General features: G+C 45.3%; 1 protein-coding gene across 2 annotated transcripts; it reads left to right on the top strand.

The window, feature by feature from the left end:
• The first annotated feature begins 48 nt into the window (after positions 1-48).
• Positions 49-21,188, top strand: Nprl3 (GATOR complex protein Nprl3). Of its 2 annotated transcripts, XM_077635021.1 has the most exons (14): positions 49-282; positions 395-452; positions 549-590; positions 944-1,112; positions 2,303-2,456; positions 2,977-3,052; positions 3,757-3,865; positions 5,272-5,306; positions 6,090-6,246; positions 6,909-7,015; positions 9,471-9,600; positions 10,972-11,155; positions 14,040-14,223; positions 15,925-18,161. In XM_077635021.1, exons 1-14 carry the CDS (start codon positions 168-170, stop codon positions 16,079-16,081), a joined length of 1,677 nt encoding a protein of 558 aa, XP_077491147.1. In that variant the 5' UTR covers positions 49-167; the 3' UTR covers positions 16,082-18,161. The 2 variants fall into 2 exon arrangements, with proteins under 2 accessions (XP_077491147.1, XP_077491148.1); XM_077635022.1 differs by lacking the exon at positions 549-590 and having other exon boundaries at positions 15,925-21,188.
• Positions 21,189-22,935: the final 1,747 nt, after the last annotated feature.

Here is a 22,935-nt window from a genome sequence, read left to right as displayed (position 1 = left end):
GAACACGCCGAACGCGCTGAACGTCAACAAACATTGTGTTCATACCCCGCTGTCACGTGGAACTACTTTTGTAAACTGTGGCGTCGGTTTCGGTGCTTTGAGCCAGTTTTGAAAGAAACTTTAAAAGCAATGATGTTACGAGTTTCGCGAAGCGTCACGAACTGACGATGGATGAGGCCAGTCCACTGGGTGTTTATTTGGTGAAGTCGGGCAGTAAAGGCGATCGCCTCCTATTCCGCTATCCGTACGCGGTCGACGCCGAAAGTGACTCCCATGCCAACAGTGAGTTAAATGACCTTAATGCCGGCGGCAGCTGATTTTGCTGAGTTGGTTGGACATGCACCTGAGTCTGCCCTCGTGGGCTGAGGATGCATTCGTGTTTGTACACTTTCAGGAAAACGGGCCAATCCGTACGCAACGATTGTACACGAGGACACGCTGAATACAACCAGGTAACGAACACGAGAGCAAACTAGACAATACTGCGCACTGGGCTGTCTGATTGCCTACTATTCCTGAAATTTTGTATTCAAAACTTCGAATTTCAGAGCCAGAACCTGTTCAGAGGTTTCTGACAAAAACTTAGTGCTGTAAGTAGGACGCTTTCCTGTCAATTGCTTTACGAGCACTCCAATTTGGTAATCGAAGTTGCATGCTCTCGAAATGAATGCCGTGGGCACAGAACAGATGTACAGAAGATAACATCAGTAAACTGAGCATCAATAAATGTTATCGCATGCACGTGTTTGTCACCCGCAACTGTATCTAATTTAGATTATCGGAGTATGGTCTGATTGATCGATGCTGTGCGGATCCGGTGCGGCACGGTGACAGTTGTGATGTATTGCATGTGTTCTTTGATGAGATTGATACGACCAACTTAATGGTGTGAAGCGTTTTCTTTTTGCGGACTGATTTGCATTAATGATTCATCTTTTGGCAGAATATCGGACAAGGCCCTGTCAAATCTCTTCGCCACCAAGAGTGAACTCTGCAACAGAAAGTTCGAACTCAAGGTGAACGATGTTCGATTCGTGGGACACCCCGTCCAGTTGTGCTCGAAGCGAGAAACTTCCACGTTTCTCATGTTCAACGTCGTCTTTGCCCTCAAGGTAGCTACCATACCTGGATGACCTTTGTACTTGATTTATTGCTCATGACAGAGATGAGCTCTGCTTGGTTAATTTGTGTGCTGTGGGCCTTGCCTTAGTGGCACTATGCCAAAGGCGTGGTGTGTCATTGTTTTGAAAACTGGATATCGTGCACACAAAGCCACATTGTGCAGATTGTCTGCTGAGCTGTATATTGCTGCAGTATTGTTTCTCTGAAACTCTGCTGGCTTTTGGGTTTGATTCTAGGCCATATTTGGTTCTAGGTCTTGTGTTTAATTTCTGAACCCTTAGAGCTTAACAAATGCCAGGCGAGTCATAATAAGAACCCGACTTCATGGCCCACTTGGTGACTTGTCAACTTTAGGATGACTTTTTTTGGACCCCGTACAATTACAGTTGAGCTCACTTATAACAAACCTGATTGTGCAAACAATTACAGTTGAGCTCACTTATAACAAACCTGATTGTGCAAACACAGATTGTATTCATTGTATCCTATGTTCATACTAAGGAAAACTGACAAAATATGTATACTTTGTCAGTAATTCAAATAGCCGAACTCTTTTAAAGGAAAACTGCTTCATACACATCTATTTCTTAAAAGCAGAACCTACCGCGGCACTTTCCAGGATCTCCAGGGTGGTCATGTACTCATTGCCAAGACCCTTGCTGCAGAAATCTGCTTTAGGGACTGGATATAATTTATTGTGGTTCAAGCGTCCACGAAAGCTGGGGGCAGGTTGGCCACATTAATCACATTTCTAACTGTTGGAGAGTGCTCTCACTTTGCTCAGCGGCTCTGCCAGAGCATAGCTCTGCGATATCGTCTCCGCAGGAACATAGTCATCCGAGTCCACGTCTGGCCAGCTATGCATCAACAATGCACTGCAGCAAATCTACATGTGCCTGATAACGTCCCTTTTCGACAGCGTCATCTGTCTTTCCTTAGCACATACAGTGATGAAAGTAGCGCAGCGCACGTGCGCTCAGAGTGTATCAGCTGCACTGTCTGATGTCTTGCACTGTGCATGGTAGCAGCACCAAGGTGGAGCCTCCACTAATTTTTTTTTTTACATGGTTTGTGGACCTGTTAGTTCCATCTGACCCTAAGGCATGAGTGAAGAATTTTTTATTAGATTTGGCACTGAACTGCATACATCTTCTTTTCCTCTCTTTTCGCGTCCACGAAGGCCAACGCTAGCCACGACATTGTCAACTTCTACCACGACTTCACACACAAGATTGCGATAGCCCTGTCCTCGGAAGAGATGCGTTGCAGCTACCTGAGCGTCGAGCTAAAAGGCATGCTGCGAGCTCACGACGACACTGTGGCCATGCCTGAAGGTGAGCACTAGCTGTGCTTGCCTGTTATGCATCATGTTTACGAACCGGTATCTGCTGGTTTTATTTGCAACGTTAAAAGCCCTGTTTGCTCATGTTGCCCTCTGTTTTGTATTCAGATCCCAAGACGTGTGCTTAGTTGGTTTTTTGAGCCCCCCCTCTTTTTTTGTACAAAACCCTTCTGTGTCATCAGAGCTGCTTTTCATAACTTTCAAAGAGTAAAATTATGCAGTGAGCATTCCACATCAGCACCAACACAAAATAAATATTTTTTGAAGTGTGTTGTGTGTTAGTATAAATGGCTTGCTTGAACGCACTTCGAACTGTTAGATGCTGAAGCACCAACTCTTAGCAGATTTGCAGTAAGGAGGGTTAGATTCAGTGAAACCTGTGGATAGATCATTTAGATTCATTTCCAAGGCATGCACATGATGCAGTACTGAAGAGAATAAGCTATGTGTAGTTGCGTACCTGAAAATACGTCTTGCGATCGCATGTCAACATCCTCTTTGTGTTCCCCCAGACTGTGGAGAGTCACCGTATTACCTGATCCTAACGCGCAGTCAACTGGCCCGGGACTTGCAGCGGGCATATAACGAGTAAGTCTACTTACTTAGCCTTGCTTTTTCTATTTTAAGTTGCATAATGGCACGGAAAGAGAGCATGTCAATTAAGTATTGCCTTTTGATACAAAGGTGGTCATTTTGGCAACATAATCAAGACGGAAGCTTTCACATTAGTTGCGTGCCAATTGTGCCCAGTTATGCCCAGGACGATCCTCTTACGTCATCTAATGCTCTGTATTGATTAGAGGAGGGACGAAGGGGCCAGCTGCACCTTGAGCATCGCAAGTGCCTTGTATTTTTTATTTATGAAGCTCTGTTGCCTGCGGTACATCTGCGACTCATTATTTCATCTTATTTCGTGCTTGCTTTGGGCATCAACCGGTAATATCTCCAGAGACAGTTCCTGTTGTAAGAGGCATGCCTTGTGCCTCCACCACATCCCTGTGCTTTGTAACACTTACACAGGAGTGTGCTTGCGTTTCCTTCCCCACAGAAGTTGATTGCAGGCTATGGCCTTTTCTTCTTGCCTTGCACTGCTATACCTTATCTCAAAACCTCTCACATTTGAGTGGAATCTACGGGCATGGGGCAATAGCTTGCATTGCTGCGCTGTTTTCGTGCCCTCAGAAGCCAAGCCCACAGGTCTGGAAGCTTTGCCTTGCACTTTGACTTGTACTTGTAGAATTGCAGAACATGCACTTTTCTTAACCGTTGTGGTAACTATGCCTTCCTTGCAGGCTGCACAGCAGTGGTTCCGTGCAGCTGCACATCAACCGTTGGATTAACGTCTCTTTCTGCCTCCCGCATAAGGTGCATCGGCTATCTCTGGCACGCAACTGCGTCAAGGTGAGATGCCTCGTTGGGGGGACACAGAGGAAAGCAGAAAGAAAATTGGCATGCCCACTTGCGCCAAATTATGCCTAGGACAAGTGTTCATGATGTCTTGTGCAGAAATGGTGTTTGGGCGAGAAATCGAGCCTAACCTGTGCCTAATGAAGGGCGAGAAAAAAAAAGCCTTGCAATGTTATTGCTGTCTTGCATACTCCAAAATGTAGTTTCCTTCTGGCGTGCAAATCAGGAAGCGGAGTTCCCACAGCAATTGAGCTCTAAATGAACAAGCATACTACGTCTCCACACAATGTGTATGCACAACCATGAGCCATTAGCAGAAATGGCTGTATGTAAAAGGCAGTGCATGCTATGGAGTGTAGCAGCTGAAGCAGCTGCATGTGAAAAACGGTGTGGGCGCATTAATGTCAGTGTGCTGCGTGGACAGATGTGTGTAGCTTGTAAATATTGCACACCTGCAAGGGCACAAAAGATTAGTGGTCAGGCTGTCACAGAAGTCGTAAACAGACTATCCAGCAGACAAGGGAATGGAAAGAAGTGCTCGTTATGACATAAGTGACGGAAGCCAACAGTCACTGTAAACAAGGAGCATAGGGGAAGAAAAAACAACCACATGCCGCCGGTGGGGTCTGAACCTACGACCTTCGTCAATTGCATGCTGATCAGCATACTTATCAGGATGATCAGTTGCATTCTTCAAGTATCAGATGAGTGTGCCATCAAAGGGACAGAATACGCACTAATGATTATTTTTCATGTTTTGCTATATGCTCAGTATTGACCTCCTTATTTATTTATTTATTTATGACATACTGCAGGCCATGGGGCCCAAGCAGGAGTGGATTACAGAAACAGATAACAAACTGAGCAATAATACCAAAACTTATGTCTTGCATGTTACTGCTTGTGCGTATTGTGGTTTAGTATTCAAATATTGAACGCTGTTAGCATGCATATTTATGAGTGCATTATTCTATATTGAGTCTTCCAACTTTACGACATGTCTCTAAGAGAAAAGGAAGCAGCCTAATTTATCGAAAATTTTTCCATACATTGCAAAACTGTGGGAGGCCTGCTGTGAAGGGAAATGAGTGATACTGTTTGAAGGTTCTGTGCAGATTGAGTTTTTCTTATCTCGAGAGTTTTGTATTGTTATTCATGCTTAAAAATTGTGAGCCATTTTTTTTTGCATTTGAAAGACCGGTATGGCACTGATGTCCAGTATAACCTCGACCCTTGATAGAATGCAATGCTGTCCAGGAAGGCCTAGAAAAAAAGAGTCATGAAGAGAACCTTGATACGATACATGGGCTTCTGTCGAAGCTCCTATTATAATGCGTGTCGTATATGCTCTTAAGCATTCATGCTCAGCAAGTTTTTTTTTTCTTTTTCTATTTGAACAGGCTGAAGCCATTCAGAAGTGCTTGACACAACTCAGGTAAAGTTCTTGTGCTTTTCAGGTTTTTTTTAGGTTATGGCTGTTTGAAATTCCTCTGTCCCCCTCTTCTGTAGGAGTTTCCTATTGCATTGATTACTAAGTGACGGAATATCACAAGCTTTTTCTGTCAAGTTCTTTGCTTAGCAGTTATCGTACTTACCGGAATTTTTTCCAGACGTGCAGCTGAGGAATTGACTGAGTAGCCTTCGAAATGGAGTTGATAATGTTGAAAAATAGTGAAAAATTAGCATTTGGGAAAAATTGGAGAGATCCATTTAGCTCTGCCATAAGGGTATGACTCGATAGAGTAGTGGGTTACGCTTTCCATTCTAGGCAGTTTGACACCTTTGAATGCATTTTTTTTTTCAATTGCTTCAATTAATTGCTTGATCATTTACACACTCTGAACTTTTCTAATTAACATCATCAAGCATTTGCTTTTTATTCTGAGCATTTTGACACCTTTGCACTCCCTTTTTTCAATTTTTAATCTTTTTAATTAATCAACTAATTATAATGACCTAATTAACTCATCATTGCCAATCGCATACCAATCAATCCTCAGTCACTAGAACCACGAATTATCATCATACGATTTTTTTTACGCAGCCCCCAATTATTTCCGGCATGTGGTGCCGACTACGACTGCGCCTATGGCTTTTCGACTGAACGAGCTGCATATGCTATCGCGTAATAGCAGGAATGGTTGAAAAATAGCACCGAATGAGCTGTATATGCTGTCGCGTAAAATAGCATTTGCTGTTCGATGTTTGTTTGCACCAGGCCGTACCATGCGTTGCTTCTTCTGGTGGATCCAAGGGAACTGGTCGAGTCACTGCCCAATGATGCGTCATCTGCACTTGTTCGGCTCATCCACACAGCTAGCCCAATGCGCAGCCTGGTACAGCTGGCAGCGGATACGGATCTTGCTCTGAGACAGGCATGTGATTTTTCTAATGCTATCACTCCAGATGCTAACGGAGCTATTTTTGCTGTTTTCATTACTGTGTTCCTTGGATTGTCTTGGCACAGTTTTGTATTTTGCAGTCATCATCTATCACTGTCAGCCTTATCTGGTTTAACGTAGTTGCTGGACCGGGCTACCAAGCTGTTGACCGAACCCTGGCTTTCTGGTGGTCCGAAGCGTAGACGCTTGCTCTGCTCTCGTTAGAAGCTCATAATATGCGGACTATTTTTGGGACAGTTTATTTTTATTTCAGGGCTTGAGGTAGAAGCATGGACGACTTGTGCCATCCTATGAGTAATTTATTTTTGCAATTAGCCATATACATAACCCGCTGATACAAAAGATGTTGGTGCCTGTCTTGGCATTGCCAGGTGACGTTGTCATCACTGGCACCCCTGCTATGTATGGTCTGTGCAAGTCTTTAGTAGGATGTGGCCACTTTTGTGCAAACACAAGCATTGATTGAGGAGAAAAAGTCTTATGTCTTAGAGTTAACTCACATGACAGAATAGGCTGGAGAGTGTCTTTGAGCAGTGGGTTGCAGTGCATGGGCCATATTTGTGCTTTGAAAGTACAGAGATTTATATCATTGAATCACTCAGCCAGTTGATTGACTGGCGGCTCAATTGTGGCAGGTGTTCCAACTGTCGGCCCACCTGGTCTACTGGGCCAAGGCCACCATCATCTACCCTCTGTGCGAGAGCAACTGCTACGTGCTTGCTCCCAATGCACCAACCAGTGTGTGAGTGTGCTTCGTGGAACTCGCATGGGCCGAGACTGCAGCAACAAAGTCTTCACTTGCGCTTTTTTTTTTTGCTTCGTACAGTGCACCAGATGTCATGGAAGGTAGTTAAAAAGGGGTTTAAATGAACGGACAAGAAATAGGAGGAAAATTGAAACAGAAAGACGGGTTAGAAGTAGGCTTATAACCCAGTTGTGTGTATATAAGCACACAACATTCACATAAATCGTTTTGGTTGGGGTGTTGCTTCAGACGTTTTGCATGCGTTCTGAGAGCTTTTGCTCGGTTGAAAAAAGACGGGCATGTTCCTCCGCCTTGTAAAAGCCCTCAAGCTTTTAATTTTTTCAGTGCGCTAGCACTTACAGCGGCCGTTGTGAATTTGTCCGTCTGAAGCCTGTTTGTCTGGAGCCTGTTTTGTGGCAGGTGAGCAGCCTGGCCCCCATGTCAGGTGGCAGCGCGTTTAATCGTAAGAGGCTGGTTGGAAAGTGCAACCTGGGTTGCACTCTAAACCAAGCAACCCATGTCCCACCGGTGGCGGCACCTGCCGCAGAAGTGCAGTGGCGCATCTTAACTTGACTGCTGCACCACTGCGCCAGGCGTGGTAGGAAGACTCCCAGTGATCTATGGATGTAGAGAATTACCAGTTCCTCATATAATGGACATTAGCCCCTTATCGCTATCCGAACAACTGCCATCCGTGAACACTGAATCTGAACACTGGAACTGAAGGGAAAATCGAACTGGTAGCGCACGTAATTTGCATTTGACGTAACTCAGCACATCGACCATCATTTCTTTTTTTAAGAACCAGACTGGATCTGGCTTGGGTAATAAGTAACATGCTTTTTTTTTTATGCATATTGTAATCTTGAGAAATTGTGCCTGCTTCGGAGGTGCGCTAATTGTGGCTCCTTTTTTTATCAGCGAAGTTTTTTTTTTTTTTTTCAATCTGCGCACATAGAGACCCTTAATTTTTCCCCCATATACTTGATGGAAGTTTCCCTAGGTGTGAGACAGGTGAAGCAAAACTGCGTGTTTTATAATGTGTGAATAAAAAAACAAACTCCGCATGAGATGTATTGATTACCCATAAATTACGCAGAGTACTTAGACCTGATTGAAATGCTCGGAAGTACCCCCGCACTAATTTAATGCATTTGAATGTGCCATTCACAATTCCCTCAATTCCCATATATATGTTTAGCATATTTAGCTGAGTTATGGCACTCAGTGCACCTTGTATTTCACTGCCCAGCTCAGAAAATGGCGTGGCCAGTGAATGTGCTGTTGGCTTGACATAGTTCCTGATTGTCCATCTGTTTATTTGTTCATTGTTCATTGTCCTTTGGGATAATTTATTTGTTTATCTGACGGTGCTTTAAATCGCTGTGGCCTAAGCAGAAGTGTTCATATTAGATATAAATACAAGCAAAATATTTGTAGAGCTAAGCTTACAGGCTTGGGGCATTAATCAGCAAAAGCCGTTATAGTTTTTTAGCCCTGCATTCTGCCGTGGAATCTACATCATCAGCTGTAAGAGAAAACCTAGTTGTGCTAAGGTGAGTCATCAAAATCTGATCTGGCCACCCATCGCCTACTACCCTGCCTCTCTTCTCTAGCACTTTCCCTTTCTCCACTTTACCACCTGCCACGGTTGGCAGGTGGTGATCTGAATTAAGTCTCTTTGAATTGAATTGAATAATCTGCTCATCCGCTCGAACATTGAGTGAACATCTGTTCAAAAACTTCATTGATAACGCTTAGCACGTCATTTCTGTACTCAAGATTCGTATAACTGTTTTTTCGGTCACTTGAGACTATTGCCTCATTGCTTCTCTTAATGTGCGGTTGTCCTCACGTGTGCCTGAAATTTCTTTTTTTTTTTGCATTTGTATGATACTTGGCGCATTTCCCCTGTTTTGTTCCATGGCGCATAGTTGTCGTCTTGTACTTCATGTCACTTCTTGTGAATTGCGATATTTAGAATCTGACCTAACCGGTTTTTGGTCAATTTTGCTGTACTTACTGTTATGCTCTCGATTTCTAACCTACTTTACACAAACTTCTGTATTTGACCCCTTACACAGTACTCCTCTTGAGGCCTGTAAGATGTGTGTAAATGAATAAATTAACATAAATTCAAATTATTTACTGAGTAATTAACATTGTATGAATGATGCTGTAGGTTCTGCGGTAGAACGCAAGGCTCTATGGCTGAACCAAAGCTGTAACAGCTTTCACTGTAAAAGCTAGAATTGCAAGTCATGAGAGGGAACAGCAAATCAGTAAAAGTGATTGCAAGTCACAGCTTGCTGCTTATGTGTTTGCAAGCCCAATGGATGTGGCAAACCTCATGAACCTGGGCTTGTTTATTCACCTACTCTTACGCATAGCGCTTGGCTCTTGCAACTCCTGGGAGTGATTCGGTTGTGACGAAGGTTTTAACTCGTTGCAGGAAATCCCCTGTGCACGAGAGGTTTGCCGAGATGTTCCCTGGTGTCTCCCTGCCAGCCATCATGTCCAAATTTTCTATGCCCACTTCACTTTCCCAACTGAATGACCCCATGGACCTCAAGAATGAGCGAGTAAGGATTTGTGTGTGCACCATTTGTTGTGCCACCTGTGTGGTACCTGGTTTAATGTCCTAATAGGGTAGGGGGGCATGCAATAGGGCATTTGTCGCCATGCTGAAACTGCCCGTCTGTGCTTTGATTCGAGTCTTGGAGTTTAGCTTTGCAGTTGAGGTTGACGTAACAGATGGGAATAATCTGCTCTCAAGATTCAAAATTTCATATAGCATTGGTCAAAAGGCAAGGCTCATCTAGGGTGTGCTGTTTGACATACTGCTAGCACTGGTAGGCCACTGAAGACAGTAATGAAGTGGCCATTGCTGCATTTCTTGTGCTGACATTACTTGGGGTACTAGTTGTCATTCATCTTTTGCAGCAGTCTTCTGGCCTGCTCATGAGTTCCAATAGAACTGCGGTTGTGCTCACGGGTGCAGTATTTGGGCACTTAAACTGGCTCTGATGTTGGCCAAACAGAAACTAAAGTCTTTTCCTGCACAGTAATAATATTTATTTTTCCTCTGGCCTTACAATATGTCTATGTTTTTGACTTAAAAAAGTAACTATGTCGACATTACGGTAAGGAAATGAAGATAAAAACCTTTAATGTGCGGAAGAGTTGAGAGGTCTTCTGGAGCGGGATCGCTTTGCTCTGCTACTCCACACTAGAGGAAAGGTAAAATACAGAATCAGGGAGAAATTGAAGACGAAAGCTGATGATGGCAGCATACAGTGGGATGTATGTGTGATGCTGAAGGCCAGCTATGCACAGGCTTCACAGACGGACTCGGTTTCAGAGATGGTTTGGGCCTTTGTTACCTCCCAAAAATTCTAAGGACGATTACGATTCTCCCTAGTGCGAAATTTGGGTGCAGCTCTGTTGGTGTTTTTGCTCTGGTAGTCTCATTTGTTTTGCTTTGCTGGGTCGTCGGCACATCTGGCGATGATATTAGTTTGATAGTAGTAGTATTAGTTGATGAAGACAACGATGTGCAATGGACAGTGCACGAGAATGTTTATATTAGTCCGATAGCAGTATTAGTTGAAGAAGACAACCATGTACAATGCGCAGCATGACCATGTGTTCCAGTATAACACGAGGCATGATCGGTTTTGGCGATGGCCTAGTGCTCTCGTGTAGTAGCCAGTGAAGCTGATCTGTTCGCAGTGCCGTAGGTTCAAATCCCAGTTGCAGCAATGTTTATTTTTATTTATTTATTTATGGTTTGGCTCAGTTACAGCGATAGCGGCGATGCGGCTCAACCCACGAACAGGTGCTTAAGAGCTGTGCTCTAAAACTTCAGCGCCGCTCTTGCTATGCGCTGATTCGCATTGCAAGGTTATGTTTTAACTTAGCTGCATTTCTTCTGCCTCCTGTGCTGTTTGCAGAAGCAGCTGCTGCAGATATTGGTGTGGATGCTCCAGGAGAAGATCCTGATGCAGCTCCACACGTACGTCTACCTCGTGCCGACCGAGCAGCCAAACAATGGCTACCTCGGGTCACGACCCTACCTCTCGGAGCCTCACCTGGGCCATCGGCCAGCTACCAGCCAGTCAGACTTCAGTGGCTCAGGTCAGGCCGTGCTGTCTGGGCTGTCTTGCTAGGAGAGGAGCTGACACCCTCTTTTTTACAGTGCAAGCGTTAAAGGGCCTCAGAAAGGGGCTCTGAATGAAGTTGAAGTCTATCTGGAATCTTAAAGGATGCCGCATCACAAATATCCTCCAGCAAGAATTTTTTAAATGCGTCTTGTGCAAGCTGAGTTACATGCAGTCAAAATTGGAACTTCAGCATCTTGCGCCTTTTCCTCTCTCGTCAATTTTCACACACCAAAATGTCGGCGCTCCTCCGCCGGCCCCACCAACTTGGTCCATCCTCTACCTCTGCCGGCTGCCGGCGCGCGCGGAGTGACCGCGGCCATGGTAGCTGCATGACACTTGAAAGATGTCACTTGCACAACATGACATTGTATGCCAGGTTTCGTGCGAAAGCCCAGCAGCGCGCGTCGCTACGAGGTGTGAAAGCGGGAATTTTTAAAAATGTATTGTAAATCTCCTGCTTGCTTTCGAGGTCTCGTACGCGGCATGAACGCTCAGTGGCCTGTACTCTGCATAATGCAAGCATTTTAAGGCCAAGCTCGAGCACCCTTTTCAGTGTTCCTTTAAGCGTCACTTCCTGGTTTGAGCGGCATCCTTCAATGGTGATGCAACCATAAGAGTACGAGCAAGAAAGCGGAGGACGAGGGCAAGCTAGTGAGGGGAGAGAGTGCTCTGATTGGTGGGAGAGGAGTGGTGTAAGAGGTAGCGGCTCTGATTGCATATCAGAATGATTGGGCATATATGGCAATGATGAAGTGACCACCCTGTGTATGCAGCACATGACTCGTGCAACCCTCTTTGTTAATGGAATAGATGGGATCCGGACTGGACGCTTACCGCAGCTTACTGCGATAGTATTTACACGCCGTTCCATTTCTATGCACCTATGGCCTGACTGCGCCAATGAGAGACAAAGTGTGACAACCAGTGTTGATTATGCCCTTTGGTATACAGCAGTCAATGCTCATTGGTGACAGGTCTTGCAATCTTTAAAACAATCAATGCTTGAAGAAAATGGTCAACACTGTAAAAGTGTGTTGACAAGAATATGAAGAGGCCCAGCCGTGTGTACTGCACAAAGAGCCGGACCCTGCCGAGGTTTCTTGATGATAATAGCCTCCACTACCTTCTATAGTATATGGACAGCTCATCGTATGCCACAGGTTAAAGATATCAGAGCTGAAATCAAGAAGAGGAAATGGACACTCGAGCTAGGCATGTGATACTGCTAATATATCGCTCTTTCATGCTTGGCCCCAATAAAATATTATTGTGCATTGTGTTTGATTTATTAGAACTTGGAATTGTCAGCAGTGCAACTTAATGTGATCCAAGGCAAAATGTGACTTGCTTTAAGGGTATCAGGCAAAGTAGTATTTTCAAATTATTTGTGAGTAATGCACTTCTTTCCCAATACAATAAAACTGCATGAATTGTGACCTCAGAAGACTGGAAAAAAAATCCAAATTATCTGAAAGTTGAATAATCGAATGGCTACAAAAAATTTTTCAGAAAACTATTTTGCAGTGCAGCAAATTTAATTGATGAAAAATAGGCTGTGATCTTCTGCCTTTGAATGAAAACTGCGTGATTTATGATTTAACAATTCCATGTGCTGTATGTACAGCATGTAAATCAAAGCAAAACTGTTCCAGATTAGTAGGGCCTTCTGCTGTCTCCTTCACAGGTGTGATGTCGCAAATTTGGATATTCCTCATAAGCAGCGGTGTCCATGTAAGGAGGCCTCACCGCACAATGAGAAACTCGGGATGAGTGTGTATTTTCGGCTCACAGGACCGCGCGGGTGGAAGCGAGGGGGCACACATTTGCACGGGAACAGTGAGTTGCTTTCTAAAAAGAAAAAGAACCAGTGATGCTCCGACTAAAGTCTTAACGGCGCACAGCTGTCTTGGCTTGTTAATCTGTGTCCGATAGCTTCTATCGCTGCAGACCGGTTGCAAAGTTAGAAAATTAAACGTGCAGTACCTCCAATTGCTTGGAGTTCTGTTTGTTTGAAGTGCCAATCGCACCCACACACGACCCTCCTTCGGACCAGGTCCAAATTAACCTGTTGAAGAGGCTCAATTTTCAGCTCCCGCAGTACCACAAACCCGATGTATCCTTCCTCGGCCTCTCGCTTGTATGCTGGGGGTGTTGGAGCAAGTCAAAGTTTTAATTAAGCGAGTCAAGTGAAACTGTGTTACGAATGAGGCAGTTTTGAAATGCATTTAAAATATATCCAGCCAACCAAAATTTCGAAATTAGTTTTAATCAACCAAAAGCGCAAATTATCTAAGTTTCAATTGTTGCGAGTCTACTGTACATGTTTCAGCCCAGTCCACATGTTTGTGAGTGCTTTGAAAATAAGCCTGTTTAGCTGTTCCGCACTTTTTTATACCGAAGTCTAAGCTTCCTGTTACTCGGGTGCATCTTTGATCTCTACTGAGGTGACAGTTTCATCAATAAAAGCCCAACGTGCAGGTATTTGTGGGGTTATCATAACAATGACCCCACAACATTAACATTGACGGTTTAATTTTTTTATCCTTTGAGGCTAGATGTTATGTCAACTGACCTTCAAGAGCAATAATTAATTACACGCAGAAATTAGCGCTTCCCATTAGGTTTGTTTATGGGCGGAAGGGGACAATGATTGATCCCTCAGGGTAATGGAGTGAATTCCGACAGAAGGTGAACGTGGCAGTGAGCGACAGGTCGTTGGGTGGTGAGATGCAATTTGGGAAATTCGTTGGAATGAAGCGACCATAGGTGGCACAAAACAGAGCTAATATGAGATGAGTAGACGTAGTTTGGGCTGACGGTGTCCATCTGCATTTTCACTGTTCTCTTCACGTGTGCAGTGCCCAGTGAGGACTCCATGATAGGTAGCCCAAGTCAGTCCAGCCAGTCGTCAAAGTGCGGCTCGGAAGAAGACCTGTCTCCGGCGGAATCGGACGGACGGTTTGCGCTCTCGTGGGATGAGAAGGAGGCTGTCGCAAGAGTGCCTGCCTACAGAAACCTCGAGGACCGCAAGCTCTTTCTCAGGTAGCTCCAAGTGTTTCCCGCTTATCTTGTTATGGTAGAGTGCATCTTGAAACCGTGCAAAAAAAAAACAAGGGATGAGGAAGAAACCAACAGGACAGAGTGCGGAACTTCAACTGGTTTATTACAACAATGTGTCACATTTATACAATCATCGTAATCACATTGTAACATGACAAATGATCATCACGTAACACTTGTGCGCAGGCGTGTACGAGACATCATGCAATCTAGATACGAATGCTCTTTATCGGACAGGTTAACTGAGGTTTTGCTGACACACGAGCCGGATTCCTTCTTGATACAGTAGGCCTCGTACACTTCTCTGCTCAGTTTAGACCTGAACTTGTTGAGGATAGTGGTATCGCGGAACCGAGGCGTGCAACCACGGCAGTGGCGACAATGGTCGGCCACATGCCCTCCCCCCGCCAATGCGCCTATTCTTGCGTGGTGCTCCTGAAGTCTGATGTTTATACAACATATAAATGTGACGCACTGTTGTAATAAACCAGTTGAAGTTCCGCGCTCCGTCCTGTTGGTTTCTTCCTCGTCCCTTGTATTTTTTTGCGCAGTTTCAAGATGCACTCAACTATTAGTCACCAACTAGTCCGTCTCTCCCTATTGTGCTTGTTATGGCCACAGTAATGCCGTTGAGCAATATGGCATTGTAAAAGTGCTCTGAGCTGCTGTTGTTGGTTGCTTTGCATATTTCTTTGTATCCCTTACCTTTGTTGTTGGCTCCTGTTTTGTGAGGATGAGTTTAGTTGCTGCAATGCAAAACCAGCCTCCGGGGACCATGTCATTTGCACACGAGTTAGACTGCACTTGCTTTGTGCAGGTCTCTCCAATATAAAGGGAACATATTTTGAGCATGCAATTAATGATTACTTCATAAATATGTGTGAAAAGCACAGCTTCTTCTATTTTATAACTAGTTTTCTTTTTTTCAAGAGATGACAAAAAAAAAATGCTCAGCTTGAGACAGCTTGGTCAAGTACTGGTGGTCCAGAAAAGGTGTGGTGTCACTTTTTGCAGTTGTGGAAACCAGGAAAGCTGGCGCAATGTCCCTGGTTGGACAGATGTATACGCTGCCTGCAAGTTCACTCTTGGGAACTTGGTAAACAGGAAATTAATGAGCTGGGCAACAAGAGTGCTCCATTTTGTAGTGATGATGTTAAAGCATGACACATTGGGCACTGCTGCCATGACTCCTTTTTTCCAACTGTCAGTGTAGAGTTGCACTGTTACGGACTCTCATCATCTTTTTTTCTTTTTCTCATTTCTTCAGTAATAGTGTGTAACTGTATGCTTGATTTTTTTGTGGTTAAGGTTTCTTGTTGGAATTTTCTGCAGCACTTGAAGGCCAGTAGTACTGCTGTTTCAATGACACATTTCTTTGAAGTAAACATGCTTATACACTCGATAATTTCTACTTGTTTGCAAGGTTTCTGTGCCTTTAATCACTTTTGTATTATTTTTTTGTCTCAAGTTATTCTGAGAGCTGTCATTGAGCAAGTGCTGCATTGTATATTCAACAAAGGTTTCACTGTAAGTGCTTCAAAGCAGTACTCTTTATTTATGCTGCATGATAACTACTAGCATGGTGGCAGTATCTGCTGCACAGTATAGCAGCAGCTCCCCATTCTTGCCAGTGGTGCAGTGAACAGTGCACTGATGAATAAGTGTGAGTTTGTCTTGTTCCAGGTTATGTCCGCACTTCAAGGGCAAGGACCACCTCGAGGAGATCATGTACTACGAAAACGTCCGTCGTTCCCACCTCCTTGCTCTGTTGGACAAGTTCCGTGAGGTGCTCTTCACTGTGCAGCACGAAGACCCCATGGTTGCTGTCTTCTACAGCTGACAGCAAAGGAGCTAGGCTCTCTACTGGAATTGCTCGACCACATGCTGCCTCGGGGCATCACAGCCGACGTGCTTGCTAGTCTGATTTAAGCACTGCAGTCTGCCATGCATAACAGGAATGGAAGTGGCTGGTACCCCTGTTACACTGGCAGCTTTAACTACTGTTCAGGTCAGCGGCAGTTCTGCTTTGCGACTGCCATTAAATTGACAGGCAGTTTGTAACTGAAGAGCTGGAATGTTGAACCGTTCTTACATGGCACTGTTCGTGGAACTTGGTTCAACCTTTCGATAACGTGGTGACGTGTAATGCCCTTCATGAATAAGTAAGACGATACTTTTATCTGGTCATTTTGATTTTAAGCGCTCACCTCATTTAACTTTACTTGATTATCCTACTTGCAGTTTCGGTGCAAGCTTTTTATTTTGCCTATTCTGTAACTGAGCATTGTACAAACGTAAGGCAACCGTGCTGAGATACTGTTGGCTTTAGCGCTCTGTTGTGGCTTTTTCTGGTAATGTTTTGTGTTTTTCTTGCTTATTTGCGTCTTTTATTGTGAAGGTTATGGATTTCTATCTGTATCGACCAGGACGCACTCTTGCGTGCAATTAGAAATGGATGGCAGCTAGAATTAAAACTGTGTTGCCTGGTACGGAAGACTGCCAACTTCCGTTTCGTCAGTTGACCCATTCAGCTAAGGCTGAGATCGCGATTGGACTCAACTGCCAGTGCTTTCTCGGCAGCTGTTGATGCTGCCATAAGATGTCATCCAAATGTGGTTTCCATGAACTCTGGTCTGAATGGGAGTTGAAACCACCCATGTAACAGGGGCATGATAGCTTTAAATAGGCTCTCTACACATTCCATGTCCTTCTTATTTGAAATAGTTCCAAATATTTCCTACCAGCATTGGCCATATTGAGGACTCGAGAGCAAAACCAAGTTGCAACAAAGGAGGCAAAGAAACAGGGGGCAGCGGAATGCTGTAACTATAGTTGCAGCAGAAAGAACCAGTTGTGGTAGAGTCCTTTCTGACAAATGAAAACATGTGCATTACAGTCACCCGAGTGACTTCGCCTGGCGCATATGTTTGATTGGATAGGGAAATTCGGCCAGAGTGCAGTTTCCTGAATGCCGTCATACTTTGGCGCAGGTTCTAGGGACACATTGTGTGCAATGTGTTCAGCGCTGTTGCAGCAAAGCTGAAGTTGTTGCTGATGGTGCATTGTAAGAAGCAACTGCTGCGGTGCATTTGTGTTGTCATTTTCTTGGGTTACTGTTGCTTGCTAAATGTAGAAGTTTAGTGCAAGCTTGGGCTTCTTTGTATTTGCAGCTCGGGATGGCTGCATGTATGATATGTGTGAGTGACACAATGAATTGGTGTTGACGGATGCTGCATATGAAGTGCTTGTCTAATTTCTTTCCCTTTTCTCAGCCTGATATTCCTTCACAAGCACACACTAGATGGTTCATAGGCAGGCTAGTACAAGCTTTGTTTTGTGCCTGCGAAGGCATGCCTGTACAAATATTTTCAGGCGGTGAAAGTTGTGCGTTTAGTTCAGTGTTTTTTTCTGTGAAGTTGTGCTTCGTTTTCTCATTGTTGGACATTTAGCACCGCGAGCATTCAACATTATTGTCTAGGGCTATACATTTAAAAGCTCTGTGTGAATCTGATGGTTGTAATGCAGGTTTCAGAGTATATAGAGTTTTGACTGTTTATGATGTTATCTTTAAAATCTGATTGCAAGTACTAATCAGTGAACCATTACAGCTTTGATGAAGCAAAAGAAGACAATGAATCTTAGTTGTTACTTATTGCAGCAAACTTCCTTGAGAACAAACTCTGTTAAGCTAAGTTTTCTGTTAAGCTGAACAGTTCTGACATCGTTTTCTAGCACAAAGAAACCATGTACATACTATCAGCAGCAAAAGTTTAAAGGGGCTGTGAAAGGGGCTCTAATAATGTTGTGGCATGAATGGGATATTGAAGCACGCCGCTTCACGAATAGTGTCCAGCAAGAATTTTTTAAATGCGCATTGTAGAAGCTGAGTTATCTGTGGTTAAAATTTGAATTTCAGCGTCTTCGCGCCTTTTCCTCTCCTTTCGTCACTTTTTGCACGCTGGAAGGTAGGCGCTTCGTCGCCGACCCCCCCCTCCGGGAGCGGAGCTTCCCGACCCACCGGAGATAAGCGGCTTATTGGCCGCGGCCATGGTAGCTGCCTGACGTCTGAAAGAATCTAACCAATGGCCACCTCTCACCTTGTCTACGCAGATGCGGGGGACGGAGGAGGGTGCGAGCGTGAAAAAGTCGCCGGGAAGGGCTCGCCAACTTTGACGCGTGATTGTGGGTCGTCTGCTGCGTGTAGAAGTGTATTATTTGGCTCTGGTGTTCATGGCAACACAGTGCAGTGATTACCGTATTTACACGATTGTAAGTAGACCCTTTTTTGAAATTTAAAATTCCAAAGTGGGGGAGTCGACTTACAATCGAAATGAAACCTTGAACTGCCAATAAAAGCAAGAAAAACAATCTGTCAGGGACGCTACTGCGATGTTAGAAGTTTTTGTTTGCTCTACGGCTCTAAGCGTAGCATTCAGGTATTCCGCGGGCTTTTTGGCCAGGATTTTTCATTTTTTATTTTTACTGCGCACACCGTTACCCACCGCGATGGTTCAGTGCTACTGAACAGGATACCCGGGTTAGAACCCGACCGCGGCGGCAGCGTTTCGATGGAAGCGAAACGCAAAGGCGTCCGTGTGCTGTGCGATGTCAGTACAGCAGGTTAAAGATCCCCAGGTGGTCGAAATTATTCGGGAGCCCTTCACTACGGCACCTCGTCCTTCCTTTCTTCTTTCACTCCCTCCTTTATCTCTTCCCTTACAACAGGGTTTCCCCCGATATTTGAGACAAATACTGCGCCACTTCCTTTCCCCCAAAACCAATTTCATTTCGTTTCACTCGCGGGAAGGGCCGCTGTCCCGCTGTTCCAATCGCGGAGTCTGCGCCAGCGCCCGGGAGTGTCGCTAGCTGATGGAAGAGCCGCTATTTCAGTTGGTTGCGCAATACGTAAGAGCAGCGCTTTTGGGGAATGCCGATGTTTGCTGGAAGAGCCGACGCCTCGACACCGATCACTCTTTGTTTGGTGGTGCTTGGAGTTGGTGCTTTTGACTCGACTGCCGGCTGCGTGCTTCGCCATGAGCTCTCCAGGTTTGAAAAGCATTCAGCGCTCATTCACTGCAGCGTTCAAGAGGGAGGCCATCATTTACGCCGAAGAAACCAACAACTGCGCGGCGGGCCGCAAGTTTGACGTTTCTGAACGGTTGGTGCAGGAGTGGTGGATGCAGCGAGACAAAATTTTCTATTGCGACTCCAAACGAAGAGGTTTCCGCGGGCCGAAATCGGGATGCTTTCTGGAGCTGGAGGTCAAGCTTGCAGCGTATGTCACCGAAATACGGGATCGGTCTCTTCCTAGTGAGATGCGAAATGATCACGCAACAAGCCCGGGTCTTTGCTGCGGAAGCTGGAATACTCCGAACAGACTTCAAAGCAAGCAGGGCTTGGGCTTCAAAATTTATGAAGAGGGCTGGTTTCTCTCTTCGTCGGCGTATTAGTGTATGCCAGAAGCTGCCTGCTGCTTACGAGGAGAAAGTTCTCGCCTTCCATAGGCACTACCTCAAGCTCCGCGACTCACGGTGATACCTGCTCGGCCAAATCGGCAATGCGGACCAGACTCCCGTCTACTTTGACATGACGAGCAACACAACAGTGAGCGTGAGGGGAGCTCGCGAGGTTAAGCTTCCACGACAGGAAACGAGAAACTTCGGTTCACTGTTATGCTATCATGCTTGGCAGATGGCACAAAGCTCCGATCGTACATCGTCTTCAAAAGAAAAACTATGCCAAAGGAAATGTCCCCGAAAGGTGTGATTGTGCGAGTGAACGAAAAAGGCTTTATGACGGACGACTTAGTTATTGATTGGTACCGTCGGGTGTGGCTTTTGAGGCCAGGGGCATCCCTCAAAAATCGCAATCCGAACCTCCTCGTGCTGGACTCATTTCGCGGCCACCTTACTGCGAAAGTGAAGGCAGAGCTCCGAAAAGAAGATACAGATATGCTGGTGATTCCCGGCGGTCTGACGGGGCAGCTGCAGCCACTAGACGTTGGCATTAACAAGCCATTCAAGGACTTGCTCCGGCGTGAGTACGAGTGGCTGGCAGCAGAAGGGCAGGAACTTACGCTAACGAGGCGCGTGAAGAGAGCCTCCCTGGTGAAGAGAGCCTCCCTGGGTGGGTGATTTCCGCTTGGGTGGCCGTTCCACGCGATGTCGTGGTGCGGTCATTTAGGAAGTGCGGGCTTTCCATGGAGGACGATGTGCTGTGGGATCGCAGCGGCGACGACGACGACGACAGCAGTACCACTGAAGATGACTGAAGTGAGGATGAATAGCCCATCTATGCAATAAATTTTCGTTCTTGAAGCGCTCCACCGGTGTTTTTTGTTCGGACATGCAATTGGGGGTGTCGACTTACATTCGCGTCAACATTATTTTTTTTTGCGGACATGCGATTTGGGGGGGTCGACTTATATTCGAGTTGACTTACAATCGTGTAAATACGGTGAGTTAATGTGCTCTCCTCGGAAGGCGTTTCAGAGCCCCTTTAAGGGATGTGAGTGCACAGAAAAATATTTTTTTCGGTGCATTTGTGCAGTCCAGTCGTCTGAAAGGGGCCAAGGTACGAGGGTACGTGCATGCTCTGTCCTCTGGTATTGATAACAAGTGACTGGGTCACGAGGCAGAGCTACAATAAATTTTTTGTGAGAACACTCGTCCCGTAAACTTTTGCTGCTTCCAAGGGAACAGATGTGCTCGTGACAAAAGAGCAGATTTTTGCAGAAGTAGTAAAAATCTGAGCAGTTGACTGCAGATGCTGTGTGTGATTTCTGTCAGACATGTAAAATAACATTTGTTGTGAGGTCGGTCAAACATACGGCTACTGAGCCAGAGTAGAATAGCCACCTTTCGCTGCCGTGGTTCGATGGAGTCGAAATGCAAAGGAGCCCGTGTGCTGTGGGATATCAGTGCACATTAAAGATTCACAGATGGTCGAAATGGTTTGCTGCACCTCTCTCTTCCTTTCTTCTTTCACTCCCTCCTTTATCCCTTCACTTATGGTGGGTAGTGAGTGGGTGGTGTGGTGGGGTTCGGTTCTGGTATCTGCTGAGATTGAGATGCTGAGACATTTACTGCACCATTTTCTTTCCTCAAAAACCAATTTAGTATAAAACACAATTACCCGCCGCGGTGGCTCAGTGGTTAGGGCGCTCGACTACTGATCCGGGTTCGAACCGGACCCCAGCGGCTTCGGGTGCCTGTCAGTGCAGGTTAAAGATCCCCAGGTGGTCGAAATTATTCCGGAACCCTCCACTACGGCTCCTCCTCCTTCCTTTCTTCTTTCACTCCCTCCCTTATATACCTTCCCTAAGGACTAAGTTTTGATGCCTATCACACCAGTGTTCAGATCTAGCTCATTTTGGTTCAGGTGTCCAATGATATATGAGACAGATACTGCACCATTTCCTTTCCTCAAAAACCAATTTATTATTAAACACAAAAGGCACTGATGTGCCATGCAATGTAGTTAAGAACCCCATGCCTTCAAAATTATTCTGTAGCCCTCCACTAACCCACTGGCACTTTGCTTCTTCAGATAAAATATTCAAATATTCGTACAAATAAAGTTATTACCAGCACCAGCCTCCTCTACAACACCTCTTTCTCCTTCTTTCATTTCCTCCTCCAACCCTTCCCTCACAGCAGGGTTGAGGGGTCCATAGTGAGACAGTTACTGCACGCTTTCCTTTCTTCAAAACCAATTTTCATGCAACTATGGTGTCATGAGCCCATAGTTGCCCCACTAATTCTCTGCAACTTCGGACGGTGCAACACAGCTGATTGTCCTAAGAGGAAGGCAGGCACAGAACACATTATGTACTCATGTAACACTTTCATTACCTCTCCTTGTTTGCTCTTTTTCGCTGGGCCTTAGTGCTGGCCTTGAATAGTTTTAATGCGAAAGCCTTACTAGTCCCATTACGAGAATAGCTGGCAGCATGTTAGTGTGTGTACTCACAGGTGGTACGGAAAGTACGAGCGATGGCCAGAAAAATAGAGTGACATCATCAAGCAGCTGTATGATGCACAGAGCAAGCCGAGCACCACCACTCAGACAATCATATAAATGTTGTTCATCTAATATACTCCCCACTGGCCTACCTCAACATTGTTGCCAGTGTTCCCAGCAACAATCGTACCAAAATTGCGATGCAGCCATTTGTCGCACAGTGTTCTGGTTGGTGTCATACAATTTCTTATTGCATATAGCTTACATTTGAAAGTCAAGTTGGAGGCTAGCTTGTGAGAGGGATTCGAATGGACGACACATGCACCTTCAGTTGCTGCCTGTCAGTATCAAAATTTCGATGCAGCCGGTTCGTTGTACAGTGTTTCGGATGGTGTCATAATTGCGTGTACGTTGTGTGGGTGGGTGTCAGTGCACCCAGGTACAGTAATGCTTTCACATTCCCACACGTAAAGTCTTAAGTGTCTGCCGAATTTTTCCCTCCTCCTTCTGGCTGATAGAAGCAAACATTCACAGTTTGTCCATATAACTTTTCATGACACTGGACGCACTTGGCTTTTGGACAATAGAGAGAACTTGCCCAAGTTTGTGGCTAAACCCTTTTTTGTTCTATACGAGCAGCTGTGCCTCGCTGTCCAGTGTCAGATATGGCGGCGCCCTTCGACCTTTTTGTGAAAATGACCCTAGGCGGCCGGTCGAGCGTGCGGCCTTCAA

Source organism: Amblyomma americanum, chromosome 8, assembly GCF_052857255.1.
Source record: "Amblyomma americanum isolate KBUSLIRL-KWMA chromosome 8, ASM5285725v1, whole genome shotgun sequence".
Classification (NCBI taxonomy): Eukaryota; Metazoa; Arthropoda; class Arachnida; order Ixodida; family Ixodidae; genus Amblyomma; species Amblyomma americanum.
Note: the sequence above shows the minus strand (reverse complement) of the source record. Positions and strands in the feature narration are given on the sequence as shown.

Excerpts from the sequence above, each read along its gene's own strand:
- Nprl3 (XM_077635021.1), top strand. The coding sequence starts at position 168 with ATGGATGAGGCCAGTCCACTGGGTGTTTATTTGGTGAAGTCGGGCAGT. Across the intron at positions 3,053-3,756 it reads TTGCAGCGGGCATATAACGA|GCTGCACAGCAGTGGTTCCG; the intron begins GTAAGTCTACTT and ends CCTTCCTTGCAG. Across the intron at positions 11,156-14,039 it reads GTCAGACTTCAGTGGCTCAG|TGCCCAGTGAGGACTCCATG; the intron begins GTCAGGCCGTGC and ends TCACGTGTGCAG.